At 41.6% G+C, this 26,336-nt stretch overlaps 3 protein-coding genes and 1 long non-coding RNA gene across 4 annotated transcripts in view; 3 read left to right on the top strand and 1 right to left on the bottom strand.

Moving 5' to 3' along the window:
- Positions 1–5,893: 5,893 nt before the first annotated feature.
- Positions 5,894–6,371, top strand: LOC101120877 (histone H3). Its single transcript, XM_012180232.5, has one exon. The coding sequence runs from the start codon at positions 5,911–5,913 to the stop codon at positions 6,319–6,321; it is 411 nt and encodes a 136-aa protein (XP_012035622.2). The 5' UTR covers positions 5,894–5,910; the 3' UTR covers positions 6,322–6,371.
- Positions 6,372–7,351: 980 nt separating this feature from the next.
- LOC101120455 (histone H2B type 2-F) lies at positions 7,352–16,800 on the top strand. Its single transcript, XM_004002423.6, has 2 exons — positions 7,352–7,774; positions 13,214–16,800. Exons 1-2 carry the CDS (start codon positions 7,398–7,400, stop codon positions 13,215–13,217), a joined length of 381 nt encoding a protein of 126 aa, XP_004002472.1. The 5' UTR covers positions 7,352–7,397; the 3' UTR covers positions 13,218–16,800.
- A 612-nt stretch (positions 16,801–17,412) lies between these two features.
- LOC132659596 (uncharacterized) lies at positions 17,413–24,927 on the bottom strand. Its single transcript, XR_009600174.1, has 2 exons — positions 23,521–24,927; positions 17,413–19,985 (listed from the first exon to the last, which is right to left on the bottom strand). It is a non-coding gene; the product is annotated as an uncharacterized LOC132659596 (long non-coding RNA).
- Positions 19,586–26,336, top strand: part of LOC101120207 (myomegalin) — a 66,805-nt gene continuing 60,054 nt past the window's right edge. Inside the window, exon 1 of the mRNA XM_027974082.3 lies at positions 19,586–19,973. The gene's annotated coding sequence lies outside the window, so the exon portion shown is untranslated. The remainder of the gene's footprint in view (positions 19,974–26,336) is intronic.

Below are 26,336 nucleotides of genomic sequence, written 5' to 3'. Positions count from 1 at the left end.
AAAAAATACATTTTTTTTCCGGACGGGCTATATGTAGGTTGAGTTGTGAGCATTCTGTTCTAATTTTCCCCACAGACCAGAAGTATTAAGTGTCCTGCTAACAACTGTGGCCTGAATTTTTTTTCTAAGTTGCAGTTCAGTTCAGTCTCTCAGTTGTGTCTGACTCTTTGTGACCCCATGGACTTACAGGCTTCTCTGTCCATCATCAACACCTGGAGTTTACTCAAACTCATATCCATCACATTGGTGATGCCATCCAACCATCTCATCCTCTGTTGTCCCCTTCTCCTCCTACCTTCAATCTTTCCCAGCATCAGGATCTTTTCAAATGAGTCAGTTCTTCGAATCAGGTGGCCAAAGTTTTGGAGCTTCAGCTTCAGCATCAGTACTTCCAATGAATATGCAGGACTGATTTCCTTTACGATGGACTGGTTGGATCTCCTTGCAGTCCAAGGGACTCTCAAGAGTCTTCTCCAACACCACAGTTTAAAAGCATCAATTCTTTGGCACTCAGCTTTCTTCACAGTTCAACTCTCACATCCATACATGACTACTGGAAAAACCATAGCCTTGACTAGAAAGACCTTTGTTGGCAAAGTAATGTCTCTGCTTTTTAATATGCTGTCTCGGCTGGTCATAGCTTTTCTTTCAAGGAGCAAGTGTCCTTTAATATCATGGCTGCAGTCACCATCTGCAGTGATTTTTGAGCCCAGAAAAATAAAGTCTCCCACTGTTTCCATTGTTTCCCCATCTATTTGCCATGAAGTGACGGGACCAGTTGCCATGATCTTAATTTTCTGAATGTTGAGCTTTAAGCCAACTTTTCACTCTCCTCTTTCACTTTCATTCAAGAGGCTCTTTAGTTCTTCTTCACTTTCTGCCATAAGGGTGGTGTCATCTGGGTATCTGAGGTTATTGATAGTTCTCCCAGCAGCTTGATTCCAGCTTGTGCTTCATCCAGCCTGGCATTTCGCATGATGTACTCTTCATGTAAGTTAAATCAGCAGGGTGACAATATACAGCCTTGATATACTCCATTCCGGATTTGGAACCAGTCTGTTGTTCCACGTCCAGTTCTAACTGTTGCTTCTTGTCCTCCATACAGATTTCTCAGCAGGCAGGTCAGGTGGTCTAGTATTCCCATCTCTTGAAGAATTTTCCACAGTTTGTTGTGATCCACACAGACAAATAAATGTTAAAAATAATATCTATAGCCCTTAAAATCCCTGCAATATATAGCTCAAATCTCATGAGGATGGTTAATGAAGCAAAATAAGTTCTTGTTTGAATAGCTTTAAAATACTGTGTGTAACTTTACTTGAACCTACTACAGTCCGCAAGGACATGTTATACTGGAAAGCCAAAAATTGTATAAATTTATAGCAGAGGGAAAACTTTCTTTTACATCTTAGATTCTATGACTGGGCCTGAGAATTAAACTGACATAAATCCAGTCAAAGGGAAAAAAGAATGTAATTTCGTATTTCCATGTATATACAGGAGTCTTTAAAAGGAACATGAAGACCTAGGTAGGCCCTGAGCTTAATATAACTTTTAAAACAATTAAAAAACCTGATGAAGTCTAGAGATGTGACAAGACCAAAGGGTTTGGACAAAGGTAGCTAACATGTGAAGTTAACTGCAGGAGTTAACTAGGTAGAGAAGTAACTAGGAAGATACGGGTTAGGTTAATAAGGTTTGTTTAAGCAGATTCCTCTCGGCTTTCCAGGATTCCCTGTCTTGGAACACGCTCCTGTATAGGGAAGACATCTAGCATACGGGGCAGGGGGGTTAATCTCCTTTTTTAAGGAAGAAAAGGGGTTGTCAGAGGGCCCTTCTTGCATCTGCTGTTTTTCAAGTGCCTTTAGTTTAAAAAGCGAAAAATGAAAGTGAAAGTTGCTCAGCCGTGTCTGCCTTTGTCACCCCTTGGATGTAGCCCGTGCCAGGCTCTTCTGTCCATGCAATTCTCTAGAGTGGATTCTACTGGAGTAGAATTCTACTGGAGTGGGTTGCCATTCCCTTCTCCAGGGGATCTTCCCGAACCAGGTATCAAATCCAGCTCTCCTGCACTGCAGGTGGATTCTTTACCATCTGAGTCACCAGAGAAGTCCCCTAGTTTAAAAACAATCCTTATATTAAAGTGACATATTTTAGGGGTGGCGTATATTGCCACTGATGGGGTTCAAGATGTGCTACTCCAAAATACGGCACCTCAGCATATTGAGTAAGCTGAAGAAATTTTGAGAAAATGGCTGAAGCGGGAGGGTCACTATGCCCTTCCCCAGACTTTCTCACCTGAAAGAGGTCATAAAACTCTTCTGTGAGAGGTGCTGTCCCCATTCCCAGAGAAAAAGAGCACCCTTATCTCTGAAGACAAAGGGACACACAGAAGAATCCTAACAAACAGGCCTTGCTGTTCCCCCAGTTTAGTACGCTTACCTCATACTCATTAACCTCTCATATTTCTACACAACACCTGCTCTTCATTAAATCTAGCATAAAAATGCTTAGGCTTGTTTCTTCAGATCTTCATTTCCTTATGAATGTTCCTGCATCATGTAAAACTTAAATACCTTTGTGTGCTTTTTTCCTGTTAATCTGTCTTTGTTTAATTTTCAGACTCAGCCAGGGACCCTAAGTGGGTCAAGGGAAATTTTTCCTCCCAGACACAATCCCTCACTGTATCTTACAGGTAGTAGTGTTAAGGTCAGGCAGGAAAGGGGAAGTGTTTATCCAATAAGTAGAGTGTTGGGGGAATGAGTTTAGCTCAGAATGGAGTAAGAAAGGAAACTCAAAATCCTTGGCCTTCTCTCCATTTGGTCCAGGGCTGAAGCCATTCAAAATGAAAAGAAGGAGGCATGTGGCCTGAAACCCACAGGCTGAAGATTTAGTCTCAAAATTGTGATACTTGAAACCTTGGGGGTACTTGAAGTAAAAAACAAGACACAAACTGTCTTCCTAGAACTTATAATTTAGTTCATTACTTTTGTATTAAAAACAAACACATGCACACACAAAACATTATATGTTTTGCCTGCTTATTTCCTACGGTAAAATTTAAGCTTCTCATGCCTGTTTTCTTCCCCCACTCAATACTAAATAATGAAATTTTAGTGCTCAGTCTTAAAACTGCAGGTTTTTGTTATTTCTAATGAAAGAAACTTCAGAAATATTAAAAGAGAAAAAGACTGCCTCTTCCTCACAGCTGTAGCAAAGCACAGATTCTTCTGTTATAAACTTGCTTTTGATAAAGTGGTATATTGAGAACATTGACAGGATTATTACTCTATTGTCCAATGTGGAGACTAGGTGAAATTGAACTAAATCAGAATTCTCTTATTAAAGGTGATATCTAAGACAATCATATATCATATTAAAGATGACTTCTAAGGTGACTATATATTACAGATTGGTATGTTCAGAGAAATGTTACTTATGACCCTTAATAATATACGATTCTGATTATCTTATTTGATTTGTTGTCTCAGAGTTAACATTTAAGTTGGCATCACTGTTTTCTGAGAAGTAGAAATTCTTATTCAGCTTCTTTATTAAGCCAGAGGAAGACTCTCAGAATTTTCTCATTCTCTGCTATAAAGATACCAACTTAAAAAAAAAAAAAAAAAAAAAAGCACAACATGAGAGTTGTGAGTTAAGTTTTATTTGGGGCACTATGAGGACTGCAGCCTGGGAGACAGCACCTCTGATAGCTCTGAGAAACTTCCAAAGAGGCAGAGGGAAAAGACAATATATACTTGATTTTGGCAAAAGGAGCACATACAATCAAGCACATATTTTTTATAGAAGTTTCTGCTGGCATTATGAGACTTCTGCTAGTCACGAGAAACAATTATCACCATGAAGGATTTTAGTGTTTTTCTAGATATCTTATATCTGTATTTTCTTATAAGAACTGGGCTCATGAAATCAGCTCCTGAGAATATCTAACTATCTAAAGACCCATCCTGCCAGTTTTCCGGAGCACAGAGTGCCTAATTTCTGCTCTCCACCCTGAACTCCTTCAAGGAGTGTTGGAGGTCAGCAGCTGCAGCAGCCCATGACTTAATCCTTGTAGAGGTAGACAGCAAGCCCCTGTGGCAACTGCCAATTTTGGCTGACAAAGGTAATACAAGTCCCATTACTGCTGGATTCTATATAAACAGACAGCTTGAGAATCCTTTTCTTGTTTAAATGAGCACATCCCATACAGCTTGGCCAAGAGTGGATACATCAAAACAAATTAAAAAAATCTTTTTTTCAAAGAAATGTGACACTTGGGTGGACAGCTTTGGGCTATAACCCAGACACCTGCTGTGGGGTAGTTTCTTCTTCTGATGGGAACAACTGAGTTAAGTAATTCGATTGTATGTTGGGAAAATTCTCTAGTGCTTTAAAATATACCCCAAGCCTGCAAAAACTGGAGATCCGTTGTAATTTCATTCTTGTGCTTTAGAATATTATGTAGGCCTTGTCACTTATCCAGGATGAGCCATAACATCTGAGACTCAGTTTCTTTATCTGTAAAATGAGTTAAATAACATCTATTTCACAGAGTTGGAATTAAATAATATACATATAAAATTTTAAAATACTGAGCGGTGCTCTGTATCTACAAGACGTTATTACAAAATAACCACAGGATATGGTAACAGTTGTTCATATCACCAACACTTTCTCACTGATGTTTTAGATCTTCTCCCTATGGCAGGCGATTGCTGCTGCCTAAGGAGACGTCTAATATGAATCAGCATTCTGTTATTAAAGGTGACTTCTAAGGCAACCATATATCACAGATACTGTCTACCTTGTGTTTAACGTTCAGGAAAAACTCTCAAAATCACTTTTAACTTCAGGAAAGTGATCATCATACCTTGGAGCTATGTTTTGAGCCTCTTGGGCCTAATTTTATTCTCAGGTTTGAGTTTTTATATGGGATGTTGTTCCAATCAAATAAGCATATTTTAAATATATTTGTTAGTTATTAAAATTTTAAGCATTGGTAACCTTACATAACTTTTGTTTTATTATATGTAATTTTCTGAGAAATTCTTCAAAGCACAGGAAACAAAAGGCAAAAGATCTTAAATTTCTGTATAAAGAATATAAAAGATTTGAAACTGTAAGCATTAGGAAACACTTTATTGAAAATATGCTAGCAACTCAGTAATCAACGAATAATTTATGTGCTTTGATCCTTGAACGTTAAATGACTAATAAGCAACTTGACTATTTAAAACTATTCACTATTGTAAGGGAGAAATTAATATTTCCGGTGTTATTTTCCCTTACTTAAAGCGTTTTGTCCATAGGACCTAATTATGCATTGATGGATTGAGGAGAAAACCGCACTCGGGGGATGGGGGGAGGCAGACGGCTCTGAGTTGGTAAGCATCAGCACACAATTTTGGTGTAGTTCCGAACCGGGTAAAGGTTAAGTTTAATTTCCGGTTCCTTCAACTACATATTGTTTTGTTGAACCTCAGTCGTAATGTAGCTCTCGCTTAGCTCAATATCAGGAGCTAAATAAATGTTAGTTATGGGAGAGGAGTTACAATAACTAGTAAGTGGAAATGCAGGCTGAAACCTAGGGCGTGCTTGTATTCTTAAAGAACTTGCTAAAATATAAATCCCAAGCGTGCAAAAATACTTCATAGATTGTTCTTACGAAAGTTAACAGCAATATAAAGAAAAGGGCTTAAAAAAAATGTGATAAGATTATAGAAAAGGACTGGAAAATGGAGGTTGTAAGTAAAGAAACTAGCATTACAATCTTCTGCCCAAATAGGATTGAATTCTAACCAATGAGATTACAATTTCGGAAATTGCTAGCTTTTCTGGTCCAATCAAGACTAGGCTACGTCTATAAATGAGACTGCCTAGGGGGTCGGTGAATAAAACCTGTGAGATACTATGGCGCGTACGAAGCAGACTGCCCGCAAGTCGACCGGTGGCAAGGCGCCGCGGAAGCAGCTGGCCACCAAGGCGGCTCGCAAGAGCGCGCCGGCCACGGGCGGCGTCAAGAAGCCGCATCGCTACCGGCCGGGCACCGTGGCCCTGCGGGAGATCCGGCGCTACCAGAAGTCGACCGAGCTGCTGATCCGCAAGCTGCCGTTCCAGCGGCTGGTGCGCGAGATCGCGCAGGACTTTAAGACCGATTTGCGCTTCCAGAGCTCGGCCGTGATGGCGCTGCAGGAGGCGAGCGAGGCCTACCTGGTGGGGCTGTTTGAAGACACGAACCTGTGCGCCATCCACGCCAAGCGCGTGACCATCATGCCCAAAGACATCCAGCTGGCTCGCCGCATCCGCGGGGAGCGGGCTTAAGGCGTACTTTTAAAAACAGACGATCTAAAGGCTCTTTTCAGAGCCACCCACGTTTTCTTAAAAAGCAGCTGTACCAGCTTTCACTTTAGTCGGTGAACTCTTAATGCACGAGTGTTACGGGCAAAGCGGGTAGGAGAGTTTAACACGCGTAGAGTGGTGAGGTTATGGAATTAAAGCTGACAGACACTAGAGGGAGCCCCAGAAGCAAGGTCTGGGTCGTTTTTAACTGCGCTTACAAGCTGGTTTTCTTTCTTAATGCAGAGCTCCAACCTAGCCTTATTTTTTTTTGGAGAACCTAACCATTGCTGAGAAAACTTTGCAAGAAGCTAAATTCTCTGCTATTCGTTTTTAGCGCTTTCCAAGCTGCTAGTACAAAACGTTAGCACAAATCTGAATACTGAAGAAGGCCGTCATTATGTGATAACTGTAATCGGTTTCAGCTCAATTCTACAGTTACTAGAATTAGGCCAGATGTTAGATAAAATCCTCGGTCCCCAAGTAGTTTCTCGGTACTTCAACTGTTAAGAATGGGGACAAGAATCCCGAGATACGTAGGATCCCATCTTCCTAACTGCGTGAGACAGAAGGCGCAAACTGTAAAAAAAAAAAAAAGGCGGGGGAGGGGATAGGCGGCTAAGGTATCGTTCCGAAAACCAGAACCAAACTTACCCAAAATAGTACAGAGGAGTAAAACAATGCAAAAATAAGAGAAAGTTAGCTTGTCTTTAGCACGCGCTTCAGATATCTACTATATACAAGTCAATGAGAAAAAGTGAAAATCATTTAACAAAAGACCCCAAACAGGTGAAACTATATTTACTTAATTTAATGTGAAACAGAACATTTTGATTGGTTAACAAGATGTTTGTTGTAAGAACCACTAAGAAAGCGCGAGCAGGACCTCATTTACATGGACTCTGCCTCTCTATGACGACACTATTGTATCTTAACCAATAAAAATGCAGTACTCTGTTAGCCTTCATTTGCATACAGGCTCTATAAATAGCGTGTAAGTGGCCAGGTTTGAGGTAGTCGGGATCGTGTAGTCCAGGCGTGTGGTGTGTCTTCCTGCAAAAATGCCGGATCCAGCAAAATCCGCTCCTGCTCCTAAAAAAGGTTCTAAGAAAGCTGTCACGAAAGTGCAGAAGAAGGACGGCAAGAAGCGCAAGCGCAGCCGCAAGGAGAGCTATTCCGTTTACGTGTATAAGGTGCTGAAACAGGTACACCCGGACACCGGCATCTCGTCCAAGGCCATGGGCATCATGAATTCCTTCGTCAATGACATCTTCGAGCGCATTGCCGGCGAAGCGTCGCGTCTGGCGCATTACAACAAGCGCTCAACCATTACTTCTCGGGAGATCCAGACGGCGGTGCGCCTGCTGCTTCCCGGTGAGCTGGCCAAGCACGCCGTGTCCGAGGGCACCAAGGCGGTCACCAAGTACACCAGTTCAAAGTAAGGGCGCGCAAGGGACGAAATTGAACATCTACGTTATACACAAAGGCTCTTTTCAGAGCCACTTACGTTACCAGAGAAAGCGGCTGTAAACACTTAATTAAATGCATTGGGTGGGTCCGTAATTAGGGTCGCACTTACATGTGGGGCTATATCGGGACAATGGTAAAAGTTGCCCTAGCAGTTAAAATTTGAAACGTCCCATGATCCAGTGGTGCCACCTATGTCTTGCTGGTAATAGGGTGTTCAAGATGGTCCCTACCTGCCTAGTCTGAGTCCTCAGTGGAGTTTAGGTACAGGGGGGAAGGGGAGCTAACCTACTAGATTCGTTTGTTCTTTTATCTAGTAAACGAGCTGGGATTTACTCTCAACGTACAGATAGCCTTGAGTTCCCCAGTCCCCGCTGTTTACTAATATCTTAGTCTTTTTTTAATCGTACACCTCTGGGTATGTGTCACAAGCTTTTACCAACATAGCCAGGTGCTTTAGTATGTTGGCCTGTCAGCAAATCCCAACTTAGCAATCCTCCCCTAACTTCTTTTTAGCCCAGTGACCTTCAACCAGATAAATTTTCGCACTACCTTCCTCCCCCAGGCCCCCATCCATGGGACATTTGGCAATATCTGGAGACATTTTTGATTGTCATCACTTGGGATGGGGTGCTACTGGCATTTAGTGGATACATCCTACAATGTATAGGACAGTTTACAGCCCCCACAACTAAGAGTTGTCTGTTTGGTGCATAACTTTGATCCTTGTGATAAGGTTGAGAGACCCAGTGCCCAAAGACTTCTTTCAGGGATTTCCTGCCCCCCGCCCCTTTTAGGATTTAGTTCTCATTTAGGTCAAACATTTTCCCCTGTCCTGTGCTTTTGGTGAAAACTGAGCAGTACATAATTTACTGTGATTGTCTACACTCCTTCACAGGAAAATAATCTCCTCCAGGGCAAGGACCTTGTCTTAGTTTTGTAACAAACTTCCCTGGTTACAACAACCATTTACCAGCCTGCTAAACAACATCCAGGTGCCTGTCCTGAAGTTCCCTGATAAAGTCAGGTTGGGGGTGGGGACTGGGGAGGTGGATTTTAGTATTCTCGGGTGTCTTTTTTTAATAGATTTTGGGCACATGATATATAAAAGGGCACAGTTAACGTGGGATGAATTTCTAAGGCTCTCTCAAAATTTGCAAAACTCAAGACTAATCCTGACAAAGGCTGGATATTTTACCAAATAAAATACACCCTTGAGGCAAAAGGACAAAATCTTGGTTTCCAATTCACTTGACAGTCAAGTTTTGATATTAATCAAACTTGGGAGAATTTACATGACTGTGCTTATAATGAATTTTATTAATTTATAATGTAGGAGTTCAAATTTACATCTAATTAAAAGTTGAATTGTGGGCTGTATCTGATTTCTCTCTTTCACGTGGAAATAAAGATTCTCAGTGAGTCATCTTTTCCCCAGAGACTCTCAGACAAAGAGGCCAGGGAAAGATGACTCAACTGAGAATCTAAAATTTTCAGTTGAAAGAAAAAAAATCATTATATAATACACTTTATGGTAGGAAAAATCACTGTACGTTTAAAGGCCAGGGTTGTCTATCTTCTACCCAAACAAGCCATCAGATAGTATATCTGTTCTTCTCCTCAACTAGAATCCTTGAGTTCAGGGGCTCTCATACCTGAGGACTAGGGACCATGTTTCTTATGGTCTTTTGAAGTTGTTAAAGCGTTGGCAGTTGGCTCACCTAATCAAAAGCCATCATTTATCCAGTGACTAAAAGATTAAACCTCAATTCCTTATCCTGAAACTAAAGGCCTTCTATCATCTTGCCAAAAGGTACCTTCTTCAATTACTTGCTTCCCCCAGTCCTCCAGGTTAGGTAAAATGTTCTACTCACTATCCTTTCAGTTCAGTTGAGTTGCTCAGTTGTGTCCAACTCTTTGCAATCCCATGAACCGCAGCACGCCAGGCCTCCCTGTCCATCGCCAACTCCCGCAGTCCACCCAAACCTATGTCCATTGAGTCGATGATGCCATCCAACCATCTCATCCTCTGTTGTCTCCTTCTCCTCCTGCCCTCAATCTTTCCCAGCATCAGGGTCTTTTCAAATCAGTCAGCTGTTCGCATCAGGTGGCCAAAGTATTAGAGTTTCAGCTTCAGCATTGGTCCTTCCAATGAACACCCAGGACTGATCTCCTTCAGGATGGACTGGTTGGATCTTGCAGTCCAAGGGACTCTCAAGAGTCTTCTCCAACACCACAGTTCAAAAGCATCAGTTCTTCAGTGCTCAGCTTTCTTTACAGTCAAACTCTCACATCCATACGTGACTACTGGAAAAACCATAGCTTTGACTAGACACACCTTTATGGACAAAGTAATGTCTCTGCTTTTTAATATGCTGTTTAGGTTGGTCACGGCTTTTCTTTTAAGGAGCAAGTGTCTTTTAATTTCATGCCTGCAGTCAGCATCTGCAGTGATTTTGGAGCCCAGAAAAATAAAGTCTCCCACTGTTTCCATTGTTTTTCATCTATTTGCCATGAAGTGATGGGACTGGATGCCATGATCTTAGTTTTCTGAATGTTGAATTTTAAGCCAACTTTTTCAACTCTCCTTTTTCACTTTCATCAAGAGGTTCTTCAGTTCCTCTTTGCTTTCTGCCATAAGGGTGGTATCCTCTGCATATCTGAGGTTATTGATATTTCTCCCGGCAATCTTCCTTCCAGTTTGTGCTTCATCCAGCCTGGCATTTCACATGATGTACTCTGCATAGAAGTTAAAAAAGCAGGGTGACAGTATATAGCCTTGACCTGTTCCTTTTCCAATTTGGAACCAGTGTGTTGTTCCATGTCCTGTTCTAACTGCTGCTGCTTGTACTGCATACCATACAGATTTCTCAGGAGGCAGGTCTGGTGATCTGGTATTCCCATCTCTTGAAGAATTTTCCACAGTTTGTTGTGATCCACACAGTCAAAGCCTTTGGCATAGTCAATAAAGCAGAAGTAGACGTTTTTCTGGAACTCTCTTGCTTTTTTGATGATCCAGTGGATGTGGGCAGTGTAATCTCTGGTTCCTCTGCCTTTTCTAAATCCAGCTTGAACATCTGAAAGTTCTTGGTTCTGTTGGAGCCTGGCTTGGAGAATTTTCAGCATTACTTTGCTAGTGTGTAATTAGTGTCAAATTACCCCAGCTTGTTGGGGTAGTTGGAAGATTCTTTATCATTGCCTTTCTATGGGATTGGAATGAAAACAGACCTTTCCAGTCCTGTGCCCACTGCCACTGTTATCCCTATCTGCTCAAGCTATATCTGGAATAGAGTGGGTGCTCGTAAATATTGATGGGATGAATGGGTTGATGAGGGAAGGAGTAGCTGAGAAGGGAGGGCAGAGGAATTGCATCTATGAGGTGCAGAAGTCTTAAGAGTTGGATTTAACAAAAATTATTTTCAGAATCTTTTGCCCTCTGAATGGGGAATGGTACAATGCAGAGTGAAAGTCTAGGTGAAGTTGCAGCCACCATGGTCCAGAAATCACTTTAGAAGCTTCATAATGTACATTGTCAGGCATTTAAGGATACTTATCTACAGTTAACTCAGAAACCATAAGAGCATAAAAGGGAAACTTTTGTTTCCTCTACTTACTTACTTTCAATCCTTCTGGTCACCAAGTGTGTGGGCTTTCCATATCAAGCAATTTTGACACTAATTACATGGGGTTAGCTCAGACCCCCCACACATTAAGGGCTCAGCCAAGGAGATTACCCCCTCCCCCACCCCCAACACACACACCACCTTTAGATGCCAATCACAAGTAGTAGACCCCTGTCAGTCTTGGCTACAAATCAGGAGTTCCCACAACCCCTTCCTCTGTTTCAATAATTTGCTCTAACAGGCTATAGAACTCAGGCAAACATGTTTACCATTATAAAGGATATATAATAAAGGATCCAGACTACCAGCCAGATGAAGACATACACAGGGCAAGATCTGGAAATGTCCTGAGTGCAGGAGCTTCTGTCTCTGTGTAACTGGGGTATCCACATGGCTTCCTGGCATGTGGGTATGTACACTGACCCAGAAGCTCTCTGAATCTCATAGATTAGAGATTTTTATGGCGGTTTCGTCAAGTAAGCATGATGGATCATTAACTCAGTCTCCAGTCCCTCTCTCTTCCCTGGAGGATGTATGGTTAACAGTTTCAATCTTCTAATTTATACCCTGCCTTTCTGGTGACTAGCCCCTTTCCTGAAGCTACTCAGGAGTCCATGAAGAGTCATCTCATTAGAACAAAATAGACTCCTATTACCCAGAAAATCCCAGGGGGTTTAGGAGCTCTGTGTCAGGAATTGGGACCAAAGACCAAATATTAGAACAAAAGATGTTCTTAGCACCACTGTCACAAAAAGTTTTAGGAACTCTGTGTCAGTAACTGGCGAAAGAGACCAAATATACATTTATTATGTCAGAGTCCACGCCATGGTCTCTGGCGATGGACCCCTTATAGCAAACCAGTTATAAAAGTCAAGACACCGGCTGAAAGGCAGTGTACTATAGTAGTGATGGGCATTAGCTTTGAGTCCCAGCTTCCCACCTAAGAGCTCATCGACCTTAGGAAAGTTTCTTTGCTCCTCTGAACCTCAATTTCTTCTTCTATGAAATGAGAAAGATAATGGAATGTACCTTCGAGGCTTGTTGTGAAGATTAAATGAGATAATGTACTTAATGCACATACTACAGCAGCTGGAACATGGCAGACACTTGATCAGTGTTTCTCCCATTATTGTTGTGGCAGGCGAGGCACTTGCATGGGCACTCCTGTACCTCCAGAGCACATTTCTTTCCCAACAAGCTGTGCTTTAAGAGATTCCTAGAGACTTGCCAGTCAACTCCCTAAGCATCTTGCATAAGACCTTCTTTATTTTAAAAACATCCAAGAAGGCCGTGGCACAGTTTACTTGTTGGGCCTATGATTCTGTAGAATGTTCAACTATCTGCTGTGTGTCTCAACAGGGAAAAAAAAAAATGAGTGACATAACAAAAGACCTTATTTCTAATGTCTGTTACTAGTGCTGTATAAAGACCGGTATAATCTTTGACACATACCTTTAAAAAGAAAAATCAGATGATGTTTGTGAAACTTCCCATCAGTACTTTCAGAGAAAAATGAAATACCCTCAATACTTCTTTCCTATTTCTGATTTCTGAGTTGAAATCTCTGAATTTGGAGGATTTAACACAAGAACAAACCAAATGAATAGAAATGATCAGGTAGCACAGAGAAGGACAAACCTTATAACTGAAAGGAGAATGTGTGAATAATTGGGAAATGTTTAATTAGAAATTCAAAAATTGGCTTGGTGGAGTCAGGTTGATGACTTCTGAGTTCTTAATTTCTGATTGTTAAAGTATCTAACGTGTTTCTTCTCTTCATTTTCAAGATGAAGCTCCTGTTCCTGTCACCTGTTCCGAACCCAGTTTCGCCAAGAATATAAGCAAGACTTTCTTATCCAAACTGCGGTCCGAGGAGTGGCAAACAAGATAATGACTGAGAGCTCATTATACAATAAATATTTCTGGTGGTTGTACTAAATGGCAGCATAAGAATCTAGAGAGTATCATTATCAACCAATCCAAGGAACTTTGCTTTGAATGGCCAAAGCCAGAAACAGAGAGCGAAGCAGAACAAATTGAGCTTGAGCAGTTCTTTACCGGAGAAGGCGATGGCACCCCACTCCGGTACTCTTGCCTGGAAAATCCCATGGATGGAGGGAGGAGCCCAGTAGGCTGCAGTCCATGGGGTCGATAAGAGTCGGACACGACTGAGCGACTTCCCTTTCACTTTTCACTTTCATGCATTGGAGAAGGAAATGGCAACCCACTCGTGTTCTTGCCTGGAGAATCCCAGGGACAGGGGAGCCTGGTGGGCTGCCATCTATGGGGTCGCACAGAGTCGGACACGACTGAAGCGAGTTAGCAGCAGCAGTTCTTTACCACTTTCCCTCAGAGGACCCAGATCAAGATGATAACTGGTCTTGGGACTGAGGTAGCACAAGGTACCCAGAAGAAGGAATTCCTGTGGCAAAACAATGGAGGATGCAGATTTGTGAAATGAAATAAAGAACAATTTCTCTCTGTTGTTTTACAGGATCAAAGGCAATAATTTTAAATTGCCAGAAGGTAGGGGGAAATCCTTATCATTCTTTTTTTATCAGTGTTTTTAACATTGAGGGGAAGACAAAATACCTAAAGCTATCAGCTTTATTTTTTGTTGTTTTTGGCAATGATGTTGGAGATTTGTGTAGGACTATTTCCAGTTAGTGGGATTATCATTTTCAAATGCATGGAAGGAAAACTCTTTAGTCCAAGAGGGAATGTGAAACAAAGTTCAGACATACCACAACCCAGGGCAAAGGTTGTTCAGTGTTCTTAACAAAATTTCCAACTCTAGCGTTGGGCCTTAAACCACTCGAATTTCTTTCTGGAGATGTAGATTTCATCTAGTTTAGCATGTCCACTTACGCTCCTTATTGTAACATGGAGAATAATGAGCAGAAGAAAGTCATACTGATTAACTTGTATATATATCAACCATAAGACTACTTCCAGCAAGGGAGCATATCCTTGTTTTCATAGGCTTTTCACTTTTCTCCCTGCTGCAACATGAAAATCGAGTAAGAATGATTTTGCTTATGCAAGCTGTTTTGTAGGTGCTTTTTCCTGTGGTTCCTCGTAAATGTCTGCATTTTTATTTTCATGATTTTTTCACATAAATATCAAGGAACTGGGTGACAGAAATTATTCTTAAATGAATTTTTTCAGAAACAACAAGTATGCCTAGAGAACACAATTTCAGAATTAGCAGGAAAGTTAACCAAGGCAGAATTTGAATCTCAATTCTTAGACTAGAGAGAAAAAGTAAGAAATCTTTTGATTTGGCTAAAGGAACTTCATGGTATTTATGATTGTGGAATCTGTTTAGGCTGTAAGGGGCATAATAGATCAGTCTTTCTGGATTAGTGCATGTAAATAATTTATAATGGGAAATAGTAAAGTCCCAACTATTATAAGAGTAAAACAAAGCAAAACAGCTGTGGCTATTTTTTCTGACAGGAGAAAATAGTAGTATGTACATGGATTACAAGCCTGACTGAGTCTTTTAGATTGAGTTGTCAGATAACCATGTAGCAGGGCCCGACAGCAGCACAGAGATGTCAAAGTCACAGTGTAGGATAATGTAGCCTTAAAATCTTCTGAATATTCCATTGTACAGTGTGTTAGTAGAGTGCAGTGCACAACCCAAGTGTCATACATGGTGGTCCTGAGTAAAGAAAAGGAGACTTTCACAGAATTTATATCTTCAGACTGCAAGTTTTCCATTAAATGCAGAGTATACAGAGATGAATTAAAAGTATCTGTATCTATAGACATGGTGATAAAATGTCAAAACACAAGAGTTAAGGAGAAAATTCCAAACACAGAAAATTATTTGCAAAGAAATAGAAATCAAGTTATGTCAGACTTCTCATTTGGACAACTTTGGGTATAAGAAGACAATGAATTGGTATTTTTTAAAATCTAGGGAAAATAATTTTGAAACTAAATATCTATATACAACGAAACTACCATCTAAGTGTGGACTGACTTTTCAGGCCCTCCATGAAAGAATTTCTGGAATTGTATTCCTGCAAGAATAAGAAAAGATTCTAAGATGAAGATATGAGATACCAGAAGGGGGCCACATGCCAGTAAAATGTATTGCTAAGTCTAAGTTCTAGAAAAATTTCTTTAAGGCTTAGAAGACTTGCTGTTTATTCATCCATCTAATTTTATTATTGAATGTCTTTATTTAGAAATTAGAAATCAGGTGATGAGAGATATGAAATAAATGAATCAGAAAAGGCTCAACTAACAAAGGAATATAACATATATACCAAATTACCTGTAATAAAATTTTAAAAAGAAATATGCTATAAAAGATAGATACAAAGTGGTGCAGTGGTAAAAGAATCTGTGTTTTGCCCAAAATTTAAACTTTCGTCTCAGGTTCGAAGGATTTGTTAACAAAAGAAACCACTTGTCATACACAAACAATTCAGTATTTAATAGATAATTATCTAACTTATTTTCAATAAACAATCATTAAAAGGAAAGAGAAAACAGCAGATACATAACCAAATTGGGTTTTTACCAACATCCAGACTCAAACAGCACTGGGAAGTCCCATGTAACAGCAGCAATCTGAAACCCCCAATTGGGAAAAGGTCCTAGGCAGTCTCCACTCCACGGGTGAGACTTTGAAATTGCAGCTTGGGGGTTCCTGCTTATAATCCCAGGCTGCAAACTGATAACATCATCTGTCTGTGAGCAAACTGCAGCTCTGGTGTCATGTTAATTTTTCACAATGCTGTATGTTTTATCTTGCGAGTGTTGATACTCTCTGGCCTGGGAGATTGGATCTCCAGAGCTCAGGAGAATTCCAAGACCCACTCCCTAACTTATCTCTGAGGCGGCCCAGGGGGCTGGTAACAGCCAGTGTACATGCAGGCAGGCAAGTCGGGACAAGTCAGAGGTCTACTCTGCTTTCTTTGTTTCTGAAGCCTGAAAAAGACTACTTCCCTAACAGTCCCTGTGATGTAGGAGACACAGAAGGGGGTTCAATCCCTGGATCAGGAAGATCCCCTGGAGTAGGAAAGGGCAACCCACTCCAGTCTTCTTGCCTGGAAAATCCCATGGACAGAGCACGGAGGACTACAGGGCAGGGTCGAAAACAGTTGCATGTGGGATCAATTGTGAGGTTAGAGGTACAGGTGATGCTGTTTGTGATATCCTGGGTCACACAAGAAGCATTAACTTATTTTACCCACCATGTCTGTATTGAAATCTCCCTCTGTTTTGATTACTGATTTAAGTTTGGATTTTAAGGTTTTTGTTTAGATAACTCTGTGATTACACAGTTTTTTACATTTATGGTGTCTCCTCCACATTTTGTCTACTATTAAAAAAAAAAACCAAGAGTTCAAAACCACTAGTGACTTCAAATATAGATTCTTTTGGTCTAGATCCTAAAAATTAAAAAGAAAATCTGGACTTCAAATTCCAGATAATATTGACATGGTGGGGGAATGAGAATGAAGAGAAATAAAACAAGCTAACTAATATTTATGTTATACTCAGGAGGAGGATATAGATTATTATTCTAGAAGTTAGAAAAGTGTAAGTTTAAATACACCTGTACATACAAAATGTATATGTATAAAAGTTGACTTACAATGTACTAAATATTTCATATTCAGAAAAGCGGAAATCCATTAAACAGTGATCAAACCAGTTAATCCTTAAGGAAATCAAATTCACTGGAAGGACTGATGCTAAAGGTGAAGCTCCAATACTTTGGCCATCTGATGTGAAGAGCTCACTAATTGGAAAAGACCCTGATGCTGGGAAGATTGGGGGCAGGAAGAGAAGGGGGCGACAGAGGATGGAATGGTTGGATGGCATCACTGATTCAATGGAAAAGAGTCTGAGCAAATTCTGGGAGATAGTGAAGGATAGAGAAGTCTGGCATGCTGCAGTTCACGGGGTTGCAAATGTTATGCCCAAGTCGCGAAATCTCTCAATGACCACCAGGGAGCCGGGATCCGATGTAAAAGCAAGAGAGTTTTTATTACCAAGCTCGAGCTGGGGCTCCCACCGTTACCGATGCAGCGGCTAAGGAGAGGAGCCCCGAGTTTTGGGTTACACTGCTTATATAGGGAATATTCAGGTGAAAGGGTAACAAAGGGGGTGTTCAGGCTGAAGGACTACTGATTGGTTACCCTCTTCTATAGGGTTGTGTGTGGATTTCTAATTGGTTTTTTTACTTTCACGGTAAATCATTACTTCCAAGGTAATCACAATGTAACTCATTGCTTCCAAGGTAAATCACAAAAGTAAATCATTACTTCCAAGGTAAATCACAAATTCTTGAACTTAAAGTCAGGAGGTTTAACCTAAGGGCTGATTGGCTCACGCACAGTGGGGCAAGTTTAGGCAGTATCCAAAGTCTGAGTCTGTTTGCCCCGTACCTTTGCAAAATGGAGCTCTTTTACAAGATGGAGTACCTTAGGCTCTTCACAAAGAGACAGGACTTAGCAACTGAACAACAATAAGAACTGTTTGCACTTGAAAGGTGACTGTAGGAAGAAACTTCCAGTTGGATATGAAACCCATTTGCTAATTGTGTGTGTGTGGTGGTGGTGGTGGAGAACAAATCTTTTAAATTATATAATGTAAAAAAAATTGTTTGCATCTAACACAGGTACACACACATGCATATCCTCAGGAGTGTATACACAAAGATTTAAAATAAGTCAATAATCAAGTGTTAATTATGTTAGCATAGATACATCTTTCTCAGGAATTAAGACTAAATCAACAAAAACTTATTTGAAGATATAGAGGATTTGAAGAACATAGTTAACAAGATCAATCATAAGTGTACTATACCTGCACCATTTTTATCCCATAGAGTACATTATATTGAACTTCACATGCAAAACTGATTAGAAACTGACCAAGTGTGAGATGACAAATGACAACTCAACAAGGGCTGAAAAAACTGAAGCCATACAAAATATATTTGCTAATCATAATGCAATGAAATAACTAAAAATACTATCCTTGATCTATACTGTTGGGGAAAAGCACATGGTTAAAGAAGATATCAAAATAATTATATACTCCTTAGAAATAAAGTGAACATTACATTTTAAAACCTATATGATGAGGTCAGAGGAAAATTCATAGCTTTAAAATGCCTTTATGAGAAATTAAGAACTATTAAAAACTGAATTAAAGCTATTAAAAGCTAATAAAGGAATAATAAAACCCGAGGAAAGAAAAAATAAATTAGGATAGAAATCAATGGAACAGATTTCCCCACTCCCCCAAAACAATTAATTAAAACCATAATCTGGTTCTTTGAAAGAAAATTTAAAGTTACTCCTTCAGTAAATTTAAGTTTGAAAGAAAAAGTACATAACTATCAGCAACATTAGATACAGAAGTATTAAAATGCTATGTATATTTTGGTACATAGATTCCTACTCAGACTAGTAACCACCTGTGTGCTCTGAAGCGGGCCTGGACTCTAGCAGAAGTTCCCGTAATCCCCAAATGAATTTAGGGCCCTCCCTACAGGCTGGAAGGTGAAAAACAACTCTTCTCCACACCTGGTTGCCTGTTCAGCTCCATAACTGTGCTTAGGTCTAGCCCTGGGGAATATAAGATAAGAGTCCAAGGGCTTCTCAGATGAAGCCTTGGTAAATCCAACTGGTCCTAGGTGTTGTCCCTGCTGAAACTGAAAGCGAAGGAAAAAAAAACCCAGCCTCCCTCCTCTCTCCCAGCTAGCTGCTTCAGTCCCCTCTGGGGCCTTGTTCTCAGGCCCCGAAATGTCTTCCGGAATAGACAGGCCTTGGACCCCTGAGGGAGAAGCTCCACAGTTCCCAAAAGTATTTCAGAGCAGCCTGTGAAGAGCCTGGGGGCTCCCTGCACAGCAGCCTGCACACTCTGCCGGCCGAGGGTCCCTTCCTGGCTCTTGATGGTGACGGAACCAGCAGGGAAGTCATCAGTGCTCTACTGGACAGCCGCCTCGTCCTCTCCACTTGCTCCCTCCCTGCTGCTGCCGCCGATTCCAGCCGCCTTTTTCTTTAGGTCTCGCCCAGATGGCTAGCGCTCCTCCCCTTCCGGTGACCCCCGGACCAGGTTTCAGCCGAGGCCGTGGCCCCCGGCAAACTCCTGAGTGCCCCGCGCCTCCTGGCAACCACCGCGCCAGACGGCGGCCGAGAGTGTAACCGCAACAGGCGGCCCGGGGTTGGCGCCGCCGCCGCCGCCGCCGGGCCCAACAGCAGGACAAGGCAGTCCCTGTCCGTCGACCCGACCAGAGCTGATTTTTTGCACTTGCTGGCTCTGGGGAAGCAAATATTTGTCATGGGATTTTGAGGAGAGGTTGCAGAAAGCGTGCACCCTGCCAGCCTCTGCGCCGCCGGATCCCCGAGCCCCGGCCCCAGTCTCTGGCGAGCTAAGGTCGCAATGTGCACAGGAGATCACAGGATGGCGCCAGCGGTCTTCCGAGGGATACCGTCGGAGCACGAAGACTCCTCCGCGTCAGTCCCAGAGCTACCGCTTTGGTCTGACCTTCGGGTAGCCCGGTTCTAGCAAGTAAGTGTGGAGCTAAAAAAAAGTGTTTTAATGACCGTTAGTGTAGCAGTTTTACCGTGGAATCTACTAACACCAGTTAGAAACAAATGATTGCAGATTTGCAACCGAGTGAAAATATGAATATGGATTTACAGTATCTAGTACTGTGATCGAAATCGCACATCCATGTGCCCCATGCACAGTGAGACCCATCAATACTAAACATGAGTCTGGAACAGAGAAGGGTTTATTACAGATTCATACAAGCAGATGAGTGGCTCATGTCCTAAGAACCCCAAAGTTACTGAAAGCTGTCAGCACGTCCCTTTAAAAGGAAAAGGTGAGGGATGGGCATGGTAGCTGTTGCAGACTTCTGGGTGTCCTATCCTTTGTTCTCGAGGTCAGGTCATGGTCAGGTAACGATGTTCCTGAAAATCTCTACCAGATGAATGTTATTCTCTGTCCTGACGAGAAAGGGCAAAGTCCCAAGGCACAACTTTTACCCTCCAAGGTCCCAGTCCTTGCTAGGAGGAGGCAGATCTCAGTTGGCAGCTCCTTCGGGGCCAGGTTCCCATATCCTGCCCAGCTGTCATCCCTGAGGGAGCCAGGCATCCAAGCCAAGTGGCCCTCAGTCTCCTCAGGCCGTCCAAATGGGGAGACCAGGTCTCACAGACTGTGACGCATACAGACGACTGCTGCTAGTGAGTCACAGAGACAGGGAGAGGTTCACTGCTTCTCAAAGTCTGGGCCCCAGCTAATGGAGGGCCTTGCTCCCTGGGCTCTCCAGCTCATCTGCTGGTCCAAGGCTGGGTAAACTGGAGGGCCTCCAGGAGAAGGCCTGCATCTGCCTCTTACCTCACTCTCTACCTGATGACCACCACACCATGGACCCTTGACTGAATCACTTCCCCAGTCGTCCCTCATTGACAGTTACCCTTGGGCAGGACAGCTGGTTGCTTGTGGGCAGGGCCCATGCTTGAGGCACTGAGCAATGGCTGAACAAGACCTGTTGCCTAGTAACAGGGTGCAGAGTAATGAGGCACAGCAATACTACCTGCTAAGGGCTGTGCTCATCCTGCTCTGTTGCAATTATCCCCTTTTCTTTGATAATCCTTAATCTTGAGGATAACACGTGGATATGTCAGGAGGAAGCCACTGAAGTGCAGTGCTGAAGCTGATGGTGATCTCCTTAGGAAATTGATCTAATCCTTAGGAATGACTGCCCTTCTAAAGTAAAAAGACCAGCATCTGATGTCAAGTTTTCAATTCTAAACATACCATGCTGTTAGTCACTGCAAGATTGATTCCTAGTCCATATTTGTCTTTTTTCTATTATAAATATTATAAATGCAAAAAATGGGAAAGAAGAAAACAAAATCATTTACCACTCAAAGTCAGCGTTAAGATGTGGAGAATTTCCCTCTTGTCATTTTTCTGTGCACATTGTAGCATAATTATGTTTGTGTATTATATGTGTTATGCTCCGAGCCCGTATCTCCAAACCGACCGAGAGAGCAAGTCCACCACAGTAATGCAAAAGCAAGAAGGGAGTTTGTTTATTCCTAGCGCTCTAGGGCCCAAGTCTCATCCCACACAAGGGAATCCGACAAGAGCCCCGAAAAAAGGAGTATGGCGGCTTATATACAGGCAGTTCTTTGTCTCAGTTACAGGAGTAGCTGGCGTTATGTGATTGGCCAGGCAGGATGAGCGCATATCCTGTCTCTTTCTGGTAAACATGACTCAGGTCCTAGAGCCCCTCGTTTGGTCCCTAATAATGTGTAAAGATTTTACAGTCTGGTTTTTTTTCAGTTTAAAGTGATAGTATAGTATTTCTCCATTTTTTTTTTTTTTGCACGTTATCCACATATATTAGCAAAATCCATTTACCTAAGTTTAATCTAATTTCAGCCTGACCATGCATAAAACTCCTCATGTGTTTTTACTCAGCACATATATCCTACTTTCCTATTATATACTGATAATTTTTTCGTTTATTCTTAGTAGGTTTAATTACACATTTAGATCAGAATCCTCAACTCTTAAACACCTTAATTTTTAGTGAAACCAAGAGGCAAGTAATTGTGAACTGTTTGTCATACCAGCATTTTCTGATTGGAAACTTATGGACTGTAGCCCTCCAGGCAAGAATACTAGAGTGAGTTTCCATGCCCTCCTCCAGGGGATCTTCCCAACCCAGGGATCAAACCCAAGTCTTCCACATTGCAGGCAGTTTCTTTACTGTCTTATTTGACCTCTAATAAATCTAGGTACATTTAGCAAAACAACATACTTAAGCTAGCTTCAATACCAGGTATCAATTCAGTACTGAATATTTTTCCCAGATCATAATGATTTGAAATTCATTTTGGCCAAGTTTCTAAATATTAGGAAGTATTTTATTTGTAAGTGCTTACTTTTGAGTCAGTTAAATAAAGATCATTTACAAATTAACTCAGAAGTATTGTAACCAAAAAATGGTCCATTTCTGGAGAATGCAGCTGAATAAGCTGTATTCAGGAAACAAATTTGAGTTTCCCGTAGCCGGCACACTTACACACAAAAGAAACACAAACACATACAAAGAACAAAAATGTAATCCCTGCAGGACAAAAACAAAAGGGTGAAGTTCAACAACTTCCTCAACTTTTTCAAACCAAGATTCCTCTTATTAATAACAAACAACATGCAAATTGAAAGACAGGAGATCATGACTACATGTGTCACGGCAATTCACCCGACAAACACAAAACCAGAAATAACAGTAGGAATAAGTTAACTTTACTTAGTTAACTTCATGCTTTCTGCTAGAAGTATTTTTTATTTTCTCAGTGTCAGAATTCTGAAAAAAATATTTCATCAAGCCAGGTTTCTCCAACTGCATATACAAAAAAGGGCCAGTTTTGAAATTGAAAAAGTTTCATCTTGACCAAATTTTCCCCTCCTCCAGAGTCTAAAGAATATAGTGGCCATGCAGTGTAAAAAAAAATCTTTTTTTTTAACCCTGGGGGGGGGCACTATAAGATGGACTAGAGCTCTGATTATTATCAAATGCCAGGTGTTATCAAATACCAAACAAACAAATGCAGTGCAAAATGGTCTCTAAGATTCACAGTTCCCTAGCACCACAAAAATGAGACTTCCACCCATTGCAAAGGGAATATCCCAACCAATGTTCCACCACAGGCGAAACCCAGCTCAACAGGGAAGGAAACCTGGTGTCATCACATGCTAGCTCCATTATTCAAAGACATCTCAACTAACCAGTGAAAATCCTGAATCACAAACATATAATATGCAAATAACAAACGTGGTCCCACGCACAGAAGGACAAACCAGAGTGGCCCACCCCAAAATGATACATACAGAAACACAAACAACAAAGAAGCTACAGTCACACAGACAGATAATTAGAGAAAGTGAGTCTAAAATTCCACTTCCGCTACCAGAGGTCTCCAGAGTAGCCCAGCTCTCAAAAGAGAACAGACCCAAAATGGCTCACTTTCTGCAAAGGAAATAGCCCAAATGGAGTGGATAGAATTCCTAGCTTGTGCAAACTTGAGTGACTTACTTCAGGCGACACCAAATGTGGACCATAGCTCTGGATGTTTCTTTGCTCCAAACAGCCTTGTGCCTTGGGGCAGCTGCAGCCTGTAAGGGAGAGTCCCTTCCATTTCCCCAGAGCAAAATGAACTCCAGCAGCTGCTGGGTACTTGGGAAGGGGCTGCCCCTGGCCAGGGTCAAACTGCCATGGGCACAGACGTCCTGCCCCAGTCACCATAAATTGTTACTGAAATCTCATATCCATGTGCCCGATGCACAGTGAGGCCCAGCAGTACTAAACATGAGTCTGGAACAGAGAAGGGTTTAAAATACCAGTTTGCCTTCAACTTCTCTAATGGCTCAGTGGTAAAGAATCCACCTGCAATGCAGGAGACCAGGGTTCAATCCCTGGTTGGGAAGGTCCCCTGGAGAAGTGCAGGGCAGCCCACTCCAGAATTCTTGCCTGGAGAATCCCATGGACAGAGGAGCCTGGTGGGCTGCAGTCCATGGGGTTGCAGAATTGCACACGACTGGGGACATGCTACACACTTGTTTTACTTGAAGATGTAATGTTGAATCTGTTAGAAGTGAAAGACTTCAAGTATTTAAAATCATGCCGCCTGTTCAGCTAAGAAACAAGACTGAGTCATGATGAATGAAGATCAACCCCTTCCCTTTACTGAGATGATGCAGGGAGACATGGCTCTTTCGAAATTAGCTGGTATTTCCCAGCATGCTTTTGGCGTAACTTGAATACTCTGTGACTGCATTTATGCTGTTGTCACAGTATTTCCAGCTCCTTGTTTTTGCTTACTTTAGGATTTCACATCCTCTTTGTGGTTGGGTGTAATGCAAAGTTCTGACCCAAGCATTGGAAGTTGAAGTGTTGGTTGTGACTTCTGGGCTAGAGCGTTTAATCCCTGGTTTGAGATGTTCCAGAACTCTTTTTCATTCTGGCACAAACAACTGGCCTTCTCCCTCCCTCTCAGTTGACCCTAGAGTAAATATGAACAACAAAACTTTATTGGTGTAAGGTGCTGGGATTTGGGAGTTGTTTAAACCCCCAAACAACGTGTTACAGATTCGAATGCAGCCTAATTCATAGATGAATAGATTAGGTATAGGCTGTGCATGTTTATTGTCCTAGATGAGATAATTTGCTGTTGTTATCAGGTAGTAAAGAATTCATCTGCCAGTGCAGGAGATGCGAGAGATTTGGGTTTCATCTCCGAGTTTGGGAAGATCCCCTAGGGTAGGAAATGGCAACCCACTCCAGTATTCTTGCCTGGAAAACTCTGTGGACAGAGGAGCCTAGTGGATTACAGTCCATGGGGTCACAGAGTCAGACACAACTGAGTGACTGAGCATGCACAAGGTTATTATCAAATATTTCTTACTTGCACTTTCTTTGCCTTGCTCTCAGAGGACTTTTGCCGCAGAGCCAAGCTTTTTTTTTTTTTTTTTTTAATAATAATGCAAGGAAGCAAGATCTTCAAATAACAATTGTTGTAAAATCTGCCCTACCTCTCTACAGTATACTAGGATTCAAAACATCTCAACATGGGCTAACAGTGGTTTTTGAATATCTGACTTGGCACCTAACTGCCATAAGTATAAGACAGAGAAAGATGAAAATTATCTCTGGTTTGTATAATAGTTCTTTTGTCTCTTTGGTACACTTGGAGATTTTTTTTTAAATCCCTGGGGTAGTGTATCATGATTTGGGATGGGTGAGAGCTACCCATCTTTCACCCGCTTTTCTTTTGTAAACTAGGAGAAGGATGAGTGGGAAAGAAGAGCTTTAAAAGGATGAACCAGCTTCAGCATTTACAGCAGGCATGTTCTTAGGCTGCACAAATGTAATGAAAGGGTGCGTATAGAAATTGATGATTTCCATCAATTTTCCGTCAAGGGATGAGTCTCTTAAACTATCATTGCCAAGGTACCTGTTAGGACATCTTTATATATCCCTGTGAGTTCGTACAGCCTTCGAGGACACCTATGCTGGTGAGTGAAGCAATCCATGTGTGTGACGATAGGGAGTGGTGGTGACTGTAGAATGAAATGCTGTACAGTGCTTGTTTTACCAGTATTAAATAAAATCATATTGAGCCATTTGTTGATTCTGCAAATAAAATTAGTAGGCTTACATTTCTTTTTAATTAATTTATTTTTGGCTGCACTGGGTCTTCGTTGCTTTGCAAGGGCTTTCTCTAATTGTGGTGAGTAGGGGCTACTCTTCCATACGTGCGAAAGCTTCTCATTGTGGTGGCTTTTCTTGTTGCAGGGCACAGGCTTTAGGTGCACGGGTTTCAGTTGTTGCAGCCCGTTAGCTCATTAGTTGTGGCTCCTGGGCTCTAGAGCATAAGCTCAATAATCGTGGCACTGGGGTTTAGTTGCTCTGCAGCATGTAGAATCCATGACCAGGGATCGAACCCATGTCCCCTCCATTGGCAGGAGGATTCTTATCCACTGCTCCACCAGGGAAGTCCCCAGGCTTGCATTTTGCATCTAATATTAACTAGTGAAATTCTAAACCCTGACTTTAAAATGCAAGCCTGTGTAACTCATAAAAGTATAATCAGAAAAAAAAATGAAAATATTCTCTTGCTTACAGCTAGAGGGAGAGACATTTTTGCTTCATAGGACAGCTCAAAAAATTCCATTTGAGAAGGTGTTAAACCAAGAACATTCACAGGAATATCAAGCTTATTCTCCTATCCAAAATGGAGGTCTTGTGCAATTATTTTTAATATTTTGTTCTCTGTTACAAGAAGTGTGTCCCTAAACATGTTATTTGAATATCTTATGAGACTCCAGAGGCTTTACAATTGTTGTAGTGAC

Source organism: Ovis aries, chromosome 1 (genome assembly GCF_016772045.2).
Source record: "Ovis aries strain OAR_USU_Benz2616 breed Rambouillet chromosome 1, ARS-UI_Ramb_v3.0, whole genome shotgun sequence".
Classification (NCBI taxonomy): domain Eukaryota; kingdom Metazoa; phylum Chordata; class Mammalia; order Artiodactyla; family Bovidae; genus Ovis; species Ovis aries.
Note: the sequence above shows the minus strand (reverse complement) of the source record. Positions and strands in the feature narration are given on the sequence as shown.